Source organism: Strigops habroptila, chromosome 11, assembly GCF_004027225.2.
Source record: "Strigops habroptila isolate Jane chromosome 11, bStrHab1.2.pri, whole genome shotgun sequence".
Taxonomy (NCBI): Eukaryota; Metazoa; Chordata; class Aves; order Psittaciformes; family Psittacidae; genus Strigops; species Strigops habroptila.
This window is the reverse complement of record NC_046360.1, coordinates 2,264,992-2,277,644: the sequence shown is the minus strand read 5'-3', so window position 1 is coordinate 2,277,644 and position 12,653 is coordinate 2,264,992. Positions and strand designations below refer to the sequence as shown.

The 12,653-nt window shown below is 49.2% G+C and overlaps 1 protein-coding gene across 7 annotated transcripts in view; it reads left to right on the top strand.

Moving 5' to 3' along the window:
- The window catches only part of CUX2 (cut like homeobox 2), a 64,911-nt gene that overhangs the window by 143 nt on the left and 52,115 nt on the right, over positions 1–12,653 (top strand). For 3 of the 7 annotated variants that reach the window (XM_030501713.1, XM_030501712.1, XM_030501706.1), the window contains exon 1: positions 351–750. The exons of 2 other annotated variants lie outside the window; for them this stretch is intronic. In XM_030501713.1, coding sequence (XP_030357573.1) covers positions 664–750 — 87 coding nt within the window. In that variant the 5' untranslated portion in view covers positions 351–663. Of the gene's footprint in view, positions 1–104; positions 210–350; positions 751–12,653 lie in introns of those variants that run through there. 2 more of the 7 variants (XM_030501707.1, XM_030501710.1) reach the window with 2 other exon arrangements.

Sequence of the window (12,653 nt, the reverse complement as noted above, 5' to 3'; positions counted from 1 at the left end):
GGGGGGATCCGGGCGGCCGCCCCCATCCCTCCCCTTATTCCCCCCCCCCCATCGCTCCCGCCCTCCCTCCGCCCGCCCTTCCCCATCGATAGGTATCAGAAATTGATCCCCGCCGCCGCCGCTCTTTGTTCGGCGCCGCCCGGGAGCATGGAGCAGCGCTAGCGGCGATGGAGCCGCGCCGCCCCGGCCCCCGCCCCGCCGCCCCCGAGGTGACAGCGCGGCCGCCGCTCCGCCCCGGCGGGAGGGAGGGAGGGAGAGGAGGGAGAGGAGGAAGTTGCGCGGGATGAAGTTGCGGGGAGCGCGGCTCCCCGCGCCGCTCCGCCAAGTTTCTTGCGGTCCCCGCCCGAGGAGCGGAGCCGCAGGTGCCCGCGGGCTGCGAAGTGTTCCCGGTGTTGTCCGTTCTCCCCCCGGGAGCGGGTCTGTAGCGGCATCCCCCGCTCGTGTCTGGAGCGGGCGCGGCGGGGCAGGGGCTCCTCGGTGAGAGGATGGATGCGCGGTAGCCCGGGGATGGCGGAGCGGGGCTGCCCGGAGCCCCGCCGCGCTCCCATTGTTCAGGGCCCGGGGTCCGCGGTGCCGGGGCTCGGTCAGCCCTGAACGTCAGGGAAAGGCGATCGGGACGAGCCCGCTGTTGGCCGGTGCTGCGGTGCCCGGGACTGGCGATGGATGCGGCGGGAGAGAGATCCTTTGTGGCTCCGGGCAGGTCACAGCTGCCGTATCCCGCCGTGGTGCCCTCGGTGTGTGAAATTACCGGTAAGTCCTTTGTTAAGGTGTGAGAGGGAAGGTTTGCTGGGGGACGCTGGCAGTTTGTGACCTTAAATAGGCACCGATGTAGCGGGGAGGCGGATAATTGACACAATAGCTCTCCCAACATAATGGGATGAAACCCAACCTGGATCCACTACAAAAGCTGAAATGCTCATTTACATGGATATTAAATGGGCTTATCCCTGTCGAATATTACGGAGTTTAAAATGTAGCGTGCTTTGTAGGGGAGTAAACAGATTGAAATGCGATTTATGGGGCTTCGGTACTGTATCAACAGTTCCAGCATTTAATGCATTTTGGCTTTTAAGCAGATTACGTCCTATGTCTGTGATATGCGACCCTAAAAGTACTGCAGGTACCACGGCCGGTCGGCTTGCCATAACTGCTCATTGTGGTTGGGAAGGGATTACGGGTCTAAACGCTTTGGATACAAAAGCATTCCCAGCTAAATCACGCTAATGACTTTTCCTGGATGTGCAGACCTTTATTTAAAGGCAAATATTGGCAGCTACTTTTCCGTGGGTCTGTTGGGGGGGAACTTTCCTGGAGGGAGAGGTGGGCAGGGCGGTGGGTGCTCTGCTTGGCTGGGTGGCCGTGTTTGGTGCTAGAGCTGGAGATGGAGCTGTTGGGATTGACTTCTGTCCAGCCGGGATCACGGTGGGAAAGGTGACCTTGTGCCAGCTTGGCCTAATGCCCTCTATTAAAAAGGAAAACAAAAATAAAAGGAAGGGAAACAATCCATTTATTATCTTTCCAAGAGCTTTTCCCGTGTTTTTTCCCTCCCTTTTCCTTTCTAATGCGTGTGCCTGAGCAGCTCTGCTGGCCTGGGGCTGCCTGGGAATGGCAGAGTTTTGAGCAACCCTGATGAATGGTGGGCATATGTAAAACATGTAGATAATGTGCTACTCGGCAGCACTTTGATCGAAACGGCGTTGAGGCTTTTTACAGCAAATAGACTTGGAAATGAGAAGAGATAAAATTCTATCAAAGATAATACCAGACATATTTCATTGGGTTATGAGATTGTTTTATTGTGTACATTACTAATGCAGTATTTTTTTACAGCTTTCTTGTGTATAATAGTCATAGCAGGATTCAGTCCTTTATGGGGTTTTTGTGTTTTAATTTGCTTTTGGTTTATTACGTTCCGGTTGGCACTGTATGGATTACACGCTCCGGATGCCGCTTTAATCTAACCCAAAACTGCAAAAAATGGGAAGAGTTGCAAGCTGCTGATTTGGGATAATAAATACAAGAGCGAGTGAGGGGAGAGAGACTGATTATAGCCATCTTTTATCAATGTCTTCACATCTCATTATGCAGATGAGCTCTGGCTATATGGCTCCAGTGTTTGGTTCGTCAAATAAAATGCTCTCGGTTTGATTTCCTGTAATGCAAATGCTCTCGGCATTCCGGAGTGGAGTTGGGCAGAAACTTCGTCAGGAGCCTTGGAATACGGTGTGGTTGCTGGAATGTTTTTGCTGTTCAAAGTTTAGGGGAAGAGAGGAAAAAAAAAAAAACCCCAACCAACCCCACGACTGTGGATGTGATTAAAATATTATAACCTTATGATATTCTGAAGTGCATAAATTTTACATATCAGCTACAGAGGGAGTTTAGACATCCATTAAATGATATGACAGCTTGACTTATCTAAATGTGCATCATTTAACAATGTGTCAAAATTCTTCTTTATATAGACGACAGCAGTAAATAAGCTATCAGTCCTCTTGGCTGAAGCTTAATTCCTGGAGCTTGGACTAATAGACTTAACCATGTTCTTGTGGTGGGCAGGATAACCTCAGGGGGAGGCCAGGGTGCTTTTGGGGCTATACATGGGGTGGAACTTCACCTCTGCAAATTCCCAGGTCCTGTGGTTTCTAGGGATCTTATGGAGAGAGTGGTGGCACCTTCCAGTTTCCTCCAGCACCAAGGCTGTTCATTCCCACCCCTGCAAAGCGGAGGGTGAGGTGGTGCCTGTGGTCACTCTGCCCAAGGGGAGGAAGGGAGGTGTTGGAGGGGGCTCTGGGTGCCCCATTTTGGGAATTTCATCTTTCCAAGCGGAATGCTCAGGGTTTGTGCAGTTGCGGCCCGTGCCCGGGGCTGGCTGAGAAGTGTTGTGGGGTTACGAATGGTTTGTGCTTCCCGGGGGCTCCGGCTGCTCCCTGTGCATCGGGGTGGGAGCTGCAGAATCATCCTGTTCACACAATTGATATGGATTTAGGAGCAACGGTACTAAGGATGCCTGGTTCTCTGCACATGTCTGTTGTCTGATAGTTGCGTGCTCCTCTTGAGAGGTTCCCAATGACCTGATGGTGCGCTTTATGTGGATTCTCCACTGTCTCCTATTGTGGCTGTGCTACACAGCCTGTCTTTTGGCAGGGACATAAGTGATGTTTCTTTCCTTCACCCAGGAACCCAGTTTCCTTAGACATCTAGGGCTATGGCAGCTAAAAATGCTTGTCCTTTCCATATACCACCAAGGAGGTTCAGCTGAAGTGACCACCAAAGCGTAGCTGATGCTCCAGCATGGCTTGTTCAAACCTTGGTGACTGGGGAATTTGTGTGTCTCTGGATGTCACCATCATTGACTTTGTGATGTCCTCTTCCTCCGCACTTCTACTGCAGCTCCCTGCTTGAGACAGGTTGTGGTGGAGCATCCATCTCACATCCCACTGTTCCTCCCCAAATCGTTCATTAGAAGCAATTACTTGATATTTCTAATATCAAGAACGACCGGGATGGGTCCTGTTCCTGCTCCCACCTGCCATTGGGTTTGGGTTGTACATTGTCAGAAAGTCATTCCATGAAGTTCCTGAAGTCAAATGTATATTTTCCCCCTCTTTTTTTTTTTTTCCTGTGGCTGAATAATTGAGACACTGCCAGACAAGAAGAGAGCTGCAGAAAATGAGAGTTTATCTTTAGCTTCACAGCTCTCGCTTTAGAAACTGATGACCCCAATTCCAGCCCGAAGAGTGACTTCTTCCCTAATTAATAAATCCATTAATTAATTGTGTGCGTGCTGCAGCCCATTAGAGATGTACATGCTGGCCTGCTGATCCAGTTTAGTGAATTGTCTCCATGGCCTTGGAGGGAGAGAGGGGGAAAAAAAGGGATTGGGATCAAGAGGTGAATAGGGGATAGGGATGGGGATGTGATTTGATTTTTATGGGACTGGAGGGAAGGGTATCAGCCCCGGTGGGTTATCCAGTTTGGAGATCAGAATGGGGACAGTGAGCAGAGTGCTTGGGGTTGCTGTGCCCCCTAAATAGGGGAGATTATGGAATGGGGTTCATGGGTGGAGGCAGCTGCCTGCTGCCCTAACTCAGGCCAGCCTGGCCTCTTGCATCAGTGCCCTGCATGGCTTGGTGGCAAGAAGGGAGCCGTTTCACTGTGGTCCCCGGGTTCCTCATTGCCTCCTGCTGCTTGTGGCCATGAGTTTGGCCGGGCTCAGCAGGGCCTTTGTGTTGCAGGTGGAGCTGAATGTTAAAACGTTTGGTGATCTGAATTATTATTTATGACCAGATTAAGCAAGCAGCACACTCCCAGCCCGAGTCCTTTAGGAGGCACTTGCTTAACTAGATAACCTCAGCGGAGCATGCAGAATGCGCTATTCATCTCCCTCCATATGTTGGCACAGGAGCTGCTCCTTTCAGTTAATTTTTCTTGCTGTCTGCAGAGACTTCAACTCAAAATGCAGGCAAAATTGCTGCGTGCGTTGGTCCCGTAGCTACTGTCTTCTCTGCTGAATGGAAAGTTAACTGTTGGCAAAAGAAGCACCAACTTTAAATGCAGAATATGGATTTGGGGGCCTGGAGTGACCCGTCTGCTCCTCAGTTATCCCCTCCTGTTTATGTTGGTTGGAGAAAAGCAGAGTATTTGGGTTCCCAGAGGTGGCTTTGTGTCCTATGGGATGCAGTGATGCTGCTCCCCTCCTCCCTTGGGTGCTGGTATAATAATGGTGCTGTACATTCTGGGCCATGGGAATTCCCACATCTTGAATTCGAGGGAATTATCCCGAGAGCTGCTGATTCAACATGACAAATTGAAAATGCAGGACCATTGTTTGCAGGGCAGGAGGGTGATGGTGAGCTGCAGCATCCTGCTCCTCAACAGTCTGCCTTGAGATGAAGTTAATTTAGGGTTCAGCAGTGATGGTGTGTACTCCCCCCTTGCCAGACCTTGAGATAGAAACCACACAGCAGCTCACTTGCTGTATTAATGGTGTAGCACATTCCCTCTCGGATTGGAAAAGGCACATTATAGGCATCCATCCCCCCAGAAAAAAGCCTGTGTGAAGTTTCTCAGAACATTTTGTACCATCCTGCTCCTATTACCGAAAGATGTAATTCCCCAACTTGGGAGATAATAAGCAGGTATTGACTTCTGCTGGGGTCATTATCAAGATTTATTCAGTCAATATGGCTTCTCAGGTCAATAAATCTTGAGGTTGATAAAGGAGGAATATATACTTGCAGACTTTATTAAAAAGTTTTCCCCTTTTGTAACACTTTCTTGTATGTGTTGCATTAGGATCTATGAGACTGAGTTCTCTTTAATTACCTTTTTGTGCAGCTTTTGGTGTCTCTTGCCAAGACAGCAAGACCTGCGAAGCAGGATTCAGCCCTGTGCTGGGTCTGGCTTGCTTGAGATCACTGCCTTGAAGAGATCTGCCCCCCACCCTGGTTTAGCTTTGGTGATGGAGTCTCTGATGGGGGAGTCACCATCTGATGGGGTTCCCCCTACTCAGGGAGAGTAGGGTCCATGAGTGCCTCACCCCATCATCTTGGGGAGGATGGGGCTGAGCATGGGGTGTTGGGGTTTGCTGTGAGAGGGTTAAAACTCAGGATTCATATTCCCAACCCATTGTAAGATAATGGCATTGTGTCCCCTTCCCCATTGCAGGCTCAGAAACCTCTGGGATTCAGGATGCAATGAAACAAGCATGATGCTCTGTGCTGGGTTGGGCTCTGTCCCAGCACCCTCTTCCTGCCTTGGGTGATGGCTTTGTGCCTCAGTTTCCCTGCTTCTGGGGCACAAGGGATGGAGTATCTCAGGGCAGACACCCCCAAAAAGGGGCCTGGCAGCTGCATGGTGGTTGTGCCCGTTGCCTGTGTGCATGGCTATGTGTGTTATCCGTCTCCTGCAGCAAAGGGCTTTTGGAAGAGTTGCATGTGCCATTTTGGTTGCCCACGCAGAGGATCTTAGGGGAGCATCTCTGCAAAGAGGTCCAGGCTGTATCAGCGCAAGGAAGAACTAGCTCTTGAAGCCAGCAAGCCACCAGCCACAGGAGGTCATCAGCAAAATCCAACCAAAAGGCTTTAGATAGCCTGGAAAGCTCAAGTGCTCGTTATTTACTGCAGTGCTTGTTAATGAACAGGGGCACAGCAGCATCCACCCCTTCCCAGGTCAGATCCAGGTTTGAGGTGGGCAACAACTGCTCACCCCGGGCTTGCAGGCAGGAACCCCATCGGATGATGGGCTCCTTCAACTTCATCTGTATATTTAACATGATTTATTGTGGCCGTGCCTGCTGATGAGCTTTGCAGTATTCCCACAATTGATGGCTTTCCTTTTAAGTTGAAGCTTCCAGATTTCACACAGCTGAATGCCTCCTTCCAAAATGGTTTCAGTGCTGCTTTTCCCCCGCCTCTTAATACGGCCTTGCTGTGTAATTATTTTTTTGACTACTTTGGAGTAGCACTTAATGATTTCCCCAAAGCTGCAACAGGACCCCAGAGTATTGATTTAGCTGCAGTTTAAGCGACTGTATGCGAACGCGGGCCGTTCTAATATTAATTGCTTGGTGGGTGCGTGCTGGTTGGTTTCTTCTGCAACATGGGTTTCTAAAGAAGCAAATAACCAATTTGAACCCCGGGTAAATATCCCTCTGGTGGGAGCTGCGCCGTGCGTCAGCCGCTCGTAGCACGCTGCCGTTGCCTTTGGTAACGCTCCTGTGGTTTTACACCGGAGTCAGGACCTCAGGCATCCTTTGTTTTCTTCCGTCGGGATAACATAATAAAGTATTACCTGGTGCTGGCAGCGGGTCTTGTAATGTGTGGTGTAAGCACAGCAGCTCATTGGCGCCAGAGCCGGTGTGTTATTGCTTAGCCTGGCTGCAGAGGACATTTATTCTTTATTAATCACGCTGACGGGGAGAGCTGCCTTCGGCTGCGGCGCTCAGAGCGCTTTGCAAACATTGCTTCATCCCTGGCAGCTGGGTAATCATTACCCCTCTCATCCGCCTTGGCTGAGGGAGCAATGGGCTCTGCTCTGGGGGGCACGGTTTGGGGAGCGGTGTTGCTAAAAGCCCCCTATGATGTCCACATGCAGCGCATGGTGGCTGGAATGGGGTGATGGGGAGGATGGTGCCCTCCAGGAGCAAGGCTCTTGGGGACCCCCACCCCCAAAGACAGCAGCTTATCACTCTCCCTGATGGGGCAGAGCATCATGTTGGGCCCCCTGAGCAGCACCCTTGGGCTCTGAATTCAGTGCCCAAGTTGCTGTTGAAGGTTCCTCCATCATGTCTCTCTTCCCATGAGTGTTTGCTGATGCCGTATTCATTGTACTGGAGCCAGAGCAGGGTACCCTGGTGGTAATGCTCCAGTTCCCATTCTCCAGCGCTGGTGATGGGCTGTTCTTGGCTGATCCCCTCCACCTCCTCACTGCCCCCAACCGCAGCCCTGGCAGAGTTGGGGCTGGTGGGTACCCAGGGCTGGTGGGGCACAGCTCTGGCACATGTCCCAGCATCCAGGATGGCAACAGCCATCCAGGACCATCAGCTTTGCCCACTCCATCCTCTGCTTGGCGCACGCCGCAGAGGTAGCGTCTCCTGCCACTGCTCTTTTCTTTCAAATAAAAGCAGCTAATTAACATTATTCTTTAATTATTGCCTTTATCAACAAGGGGTCTGGTTTATACCAGCAGGATAGTCGCTTTCCCTTCCACTACCCAAGCGAATGCTTCAATTCCTGTTGCTTTTGAAATGAATTTGATGTCATCTGCCCATTGTCACTTAATGGGGACACTTGGGTAATGATTGCGCGCTCCAGCCCTGTTAGCAGCACTGCGAGCGTGTAATTTAGCCCCTTAGGCAACAGTACTTTTGAAATCTCTGGATAGTTTTGAACTCTCTGTTCTTAATTAAATATGCAATTTTTCACGGTAACCAGGTTAATTCTTTTGTGTTGTGTTGTAATACTGTTAGGAATTTTCATCGTTCTTATTAAACATTATTCAGGCATTGTGAATTCCATAATTAAAAAAAATGAAAAGAACAAAGCTTGATTCACTTCTTTCTTTTCCCTGGTTAATTTATCAAATGAATTTTGCAAATTTTCCTTTTTTTTCCCCAGACGGCGTGCCAAGTGTTTTAAAGGGGAAGGATTTAATTGCTCTGTAGGGATTGGTTGGTTATGAAGGATTTGGCTGTTTGATTAGTAAACCCTATTGGGAATGGTTTAATGCTCCATGATCTTAAAAATTGTCTGATTGTTAGGCTCTCCAAGGATGTTTTCTCTTTTCCTTCTGTACGGCAACAGCTTTGCACAAGTGTGATTATTAGATAGTGAGGAGGGAGTGGAGGGGTAGATGGTTGGTGCTGGGTGAGCCTGGCCTGTCCCGGCAGTGCTGAGGGAGCCGCCGTGGCCCCTGGAGCAGTGGTGATGGTGAGACAAACCAGTGGTTGCTGTGTGCATCCGTATAGATCAGGGGGCTGGATCCTGTGCTCAGTTTCACTTCTAAGACTTGTTCTCCAATATCTACCTTGTAATATATTGAAATTACACAGAAGATCTGATTTACCAAGAGGCAAAACCCTGCTGTGTTCTCCAGGTCTCTGAATCACTCTGGTATCCCACTGGGCAGCATCCCATAAGGATGCTGAAGTGTGTCAGGAGGTCTTGCTGCATCCCATAAGGATGCTGAAGCGTGTCGGGAAGTCTCACTGCATCCTGTAAGAATGCTGAAGTGCGTGGGGAGGTCTTGCTGTGGGGAATCCATGCTATCCTGGGTGGGCAGGACAGCGCATGAGGAGGGATGCAGGGCTGCAGCCTGCTGGGGGTTTAATCCAGGTACCTCATAGTGGGGGGTTTGTAGAGCCCTGGTCCAGGAGTTATGTGTGTGATCAACTTGCTCCGACTGGGGTTGGTTTTGAAGTGCTTTTTGACTTAATATAGGAAAAGCCCCTCAATATCTGGTGGTTTTAGCTATATGGTGACATTTGAGGTGTCCCTGAGGTTGTAGGGTGAAGGATGGTGATGGGCTCACTATTAAATAACTGAAAAGCCCCAGCGTGGTGCTGACCCCCAGCAGCTTTGAGGGGAGGAAGGAGGGGTTTCACCTGCCACCCGATGCATGGAGCATCCCTGGGAGGTGCTGGTGGCTGGGAGACGGCAGTCCAGCCGGGATCGATTGCGGCGAGTCTGAGGGGGCTCCCCAGGGCTTATCTGGGCTTTAAGGAGAGGTCAGAGAGTCATTAAACCCATAAATATATTACTATTTAAGAGAAGAGCCATCGTTACCTTCCAGCTTGGTTTCTGTGACGCCAGTTTTTCCCCATTCTGGTTCCAGCCTCTTAAGCTGGATGGATCAACCAGCAGCTGACCAACCGGGCTGGTGCTACCTGTGACCAGGCAGCTCAGATAGAAAATAAACTGTTCAACAGTGTTGGGCAGGGGATTTTTGCCCCCAAACCTATCAAAACCTGCACTTAAACCTGCTGCTTCCATCCCTCCCCCCTTAAAACTTGCAGAGAGATGTTGATTTGAGGTCTGGGGAGCCAAGCAATGCTGTTGTGGCTCAGCTCTGGATGCTGGCAGCGGTGCTGAGTCGGAGCTTGTCGTTCCTCTGAGTTCCATGTGCTTTTGGGTGAATGGGGTGGTTTTGGGGAGCCCACAGCACGCGGGTGTCAAGGATCACTGCTGGGATCCCAAGCCTGGTCTGTGCCAACTGAGTGTCCCCTGGGCACGGTATGAGCATTGAGGAATGTCACCAGCCCATAAAGCAAGATCCAAGAGTCAACCTGCAGGGTAACACACAGTGGTGGCATCAACCCATTGCAATGTCTCCATCATTGTGTTGGGCAGGAATGCAAGTGGGGCTTAAAATAATGATTTGAATTTTAAAGCATCCCATTTGCTCCTCCAGTTTTTCCCTGTTCCTTCATAGCTGAACAGGCAATGCCGGGCTATGGCTAAAGCAGGGTTGCAAACCATTTGCTATGTATTTTGCTCAATGGCAGTGGCACAGGGCTGCCTGGGCTCTGCTGCACCACTGGCATGGGGCTGCTCCCTGCTGTGCTGTGCTGAATCCATAAAGTCATTTAAAACACAAAAAAACCCACCAAAAAGAGACTAGACATTTGCAAGGCAAAGCTGAGCAGATGCTGGTAATGTATTCCCAGGCATGACACAGAGTGGCAGCGTGTCGTGAACCGTGTCCCCAGAGACCCCTGGGTCTGTGATATTGGCTTTAACCCCCACCAGCTTCGGTCGGGGTGTAAATTCATCAGGCTTACGGGTATTGCTCTTGGACTACTGAATAATTTACAGTTGCAGAGCCCAGCCAGGTTCAGGTCATCGGGGTTCATGGGTTAATAACAGGTTTGGTTTTTGTTGTCAGCAGCTGCCTTGATAACATATGAAAGAATCCTATTCTGTTGATTAGATTTTGAAATGGATCAATTTTTAATCAGCAGAACATCTGACTCACTCAATAAGAGGAGCGTTGGTGGAGACAGGACGAGGGGCTCGTTATTTACAGGATTGTTTGTTTTTACTAATACGCAAATCCTCGCCGGGGCCGGAGCCTGGCCCCCGCCTCCCCTTGCCCTGGCTCCCCCAAAATAAATCTCTGGGATTATCACCATGTATTTCATTCATTTACTGATTCGTTAGGAAATCCATGATGCTATTTGAGAGATCCGAGGGTAGGCTGAAGCTTTGATTTAGCTATTCCGTGATATCGATGGAAAAACATTTACTTACCGATCACTAAATCTTATGTATAAAAGCATCTTGGGGGGTGTTTGGCTCACCCCTTCCCAAGCATCCCTGCAGGAGTTTGCCTCCCCAAAAAAGGGCCTCCAAAAGCACGTTCAAGATGAGCTTGTGGGTGCTGGGAGAGCAGGGGGCAAACCCCAGTGGGATGCAGAGAGCTCTTGGCCAAATTCGTGGGTGCGAGCAAAGTTTGAGGGAATAACTTTGATTTCACCATTAATACTAAAAGAGCTGGATTCCCATTACAAGTTAAATACTGGGCGGGGACCTGGGCAGATGCTTGTTTATTATATTATTACGTATATATATATTTTATATATCTATATTATATTATTACAACAAGCATCCCAAACTTGACACATCGCATTGAACCTTGAGAACTGGGTGCATTTATTTGTGTAAAGACATGTATAAAACCTGTTAATTTTTTTTCCTAAATGGAATCCGCTGCCTTGAAGCATGTATTAACAATCACTATAACGAGACTCCCTGAAAATGAAGCTCTATTTTTTTAATAACAGAAAAGGTAAAAGTCTTGTAAATATAACTTTGGGGAGAGTATCACCGGAGTATGTCTGACTGTGTGGTTGCTGGCTGGGGACGGTCTGTTGCTGGCAGATATAGATATAAATAAGGACTCAGTTGTGCTGGTAATTTGCATGGTTTTGCCCTGGGTGCTTTGGGATTTTACTTTTAAAACTTGTGCCTTCTGGCAGTCTCCTTAACCTAAATAAACATTTTCCCTCTTGCCACAGATCAATTAAGCTCGTGGCTGTGTGGGGGCTTGCTCCTGGCAGGTTTTCCTTCTTCATTTTTGTTCCTGAAAGAGTTGCCTTTTATTTAAAATTGAATGTATTTATGAATTTATATATATAGTTTCTTGCTGATTTGGTGAGGGAGTGATTTAAGCACCAGGAAAAGTGTGCTGAAGCCTTTGGCTGGTACTGGGGATGCCAGTGATGGGATGTGAGCATGGGGATGTTCTCCCTGGTCCCACTGGGTGCTGTAGCCTATTCTAGCCCCACGTGGGCACTCACATCCCCTGTGTTTGCTGACCTCTGGCCACAACCAGCCATGCTCCAAGGTCTCATTTGGGGGCTTGCAGTGCCCGGTGTTATTACAGTACCATAAGCACAAGGGCTCATTTCTTTAACCTGGAAATAACACTGCAGGTAATGAGTGTTTGCTAATAGCCACAGCAGTAGCTTATGGGCTCTTGTGCCTGTCAGTGGGCATGGGCGATATATCAGTTTCTGCTAAAAACATTAGCAACATCAGAAGGTTAAATATGCATATTATATCATCCCTGGCAGTTTTATTTTCAGGAGAGCAATGGGTGTCACAAGTTCATGACTTCAAAATGAAGTTTATTTTAGTGATGGAAAATGTGCTTCTCTGTTAAACATCTGCTGGTTATATTCTGAGGAGAGGTGAAAGAAAAACACTTTTGCAAAGAGGAGAGGGGAAGCTGACCTGGGTTTTATCTAATAATGGGTGCTTAGGAAGCATGGATGGAGGTGATCAGTCTATAGCATCTGTTGTCAATGGGGAGCTGCCCAGTTCTTGTGCTTGAGAGAGGCAATGGCTCCTCTGGTAACTCATTAACTCTCAAAACTGCCCTTGTGTTTAGCAACTGAGTAAATGAATTGCTGATGGGCCCCGGGGTTTTAGTGTCATTGCTCCAGGCTGGATTGACCCAAAACTGAAGTGGGAAATGGGTCCTGTGTGTGGTGGGAGCAAACTGCACTGATGGGGTTGGAAACGGTGCTTTGCCACTTCATTTGTGATTTAAGGGCGTGCAGGGGGTTGCTCCTTTGCAGCTCAGGGTTTGTTTTGGGTCTGTGAATTTGTACTTGTGACAGTCCCGAGGCTGGTGGGTACAACCGTGTG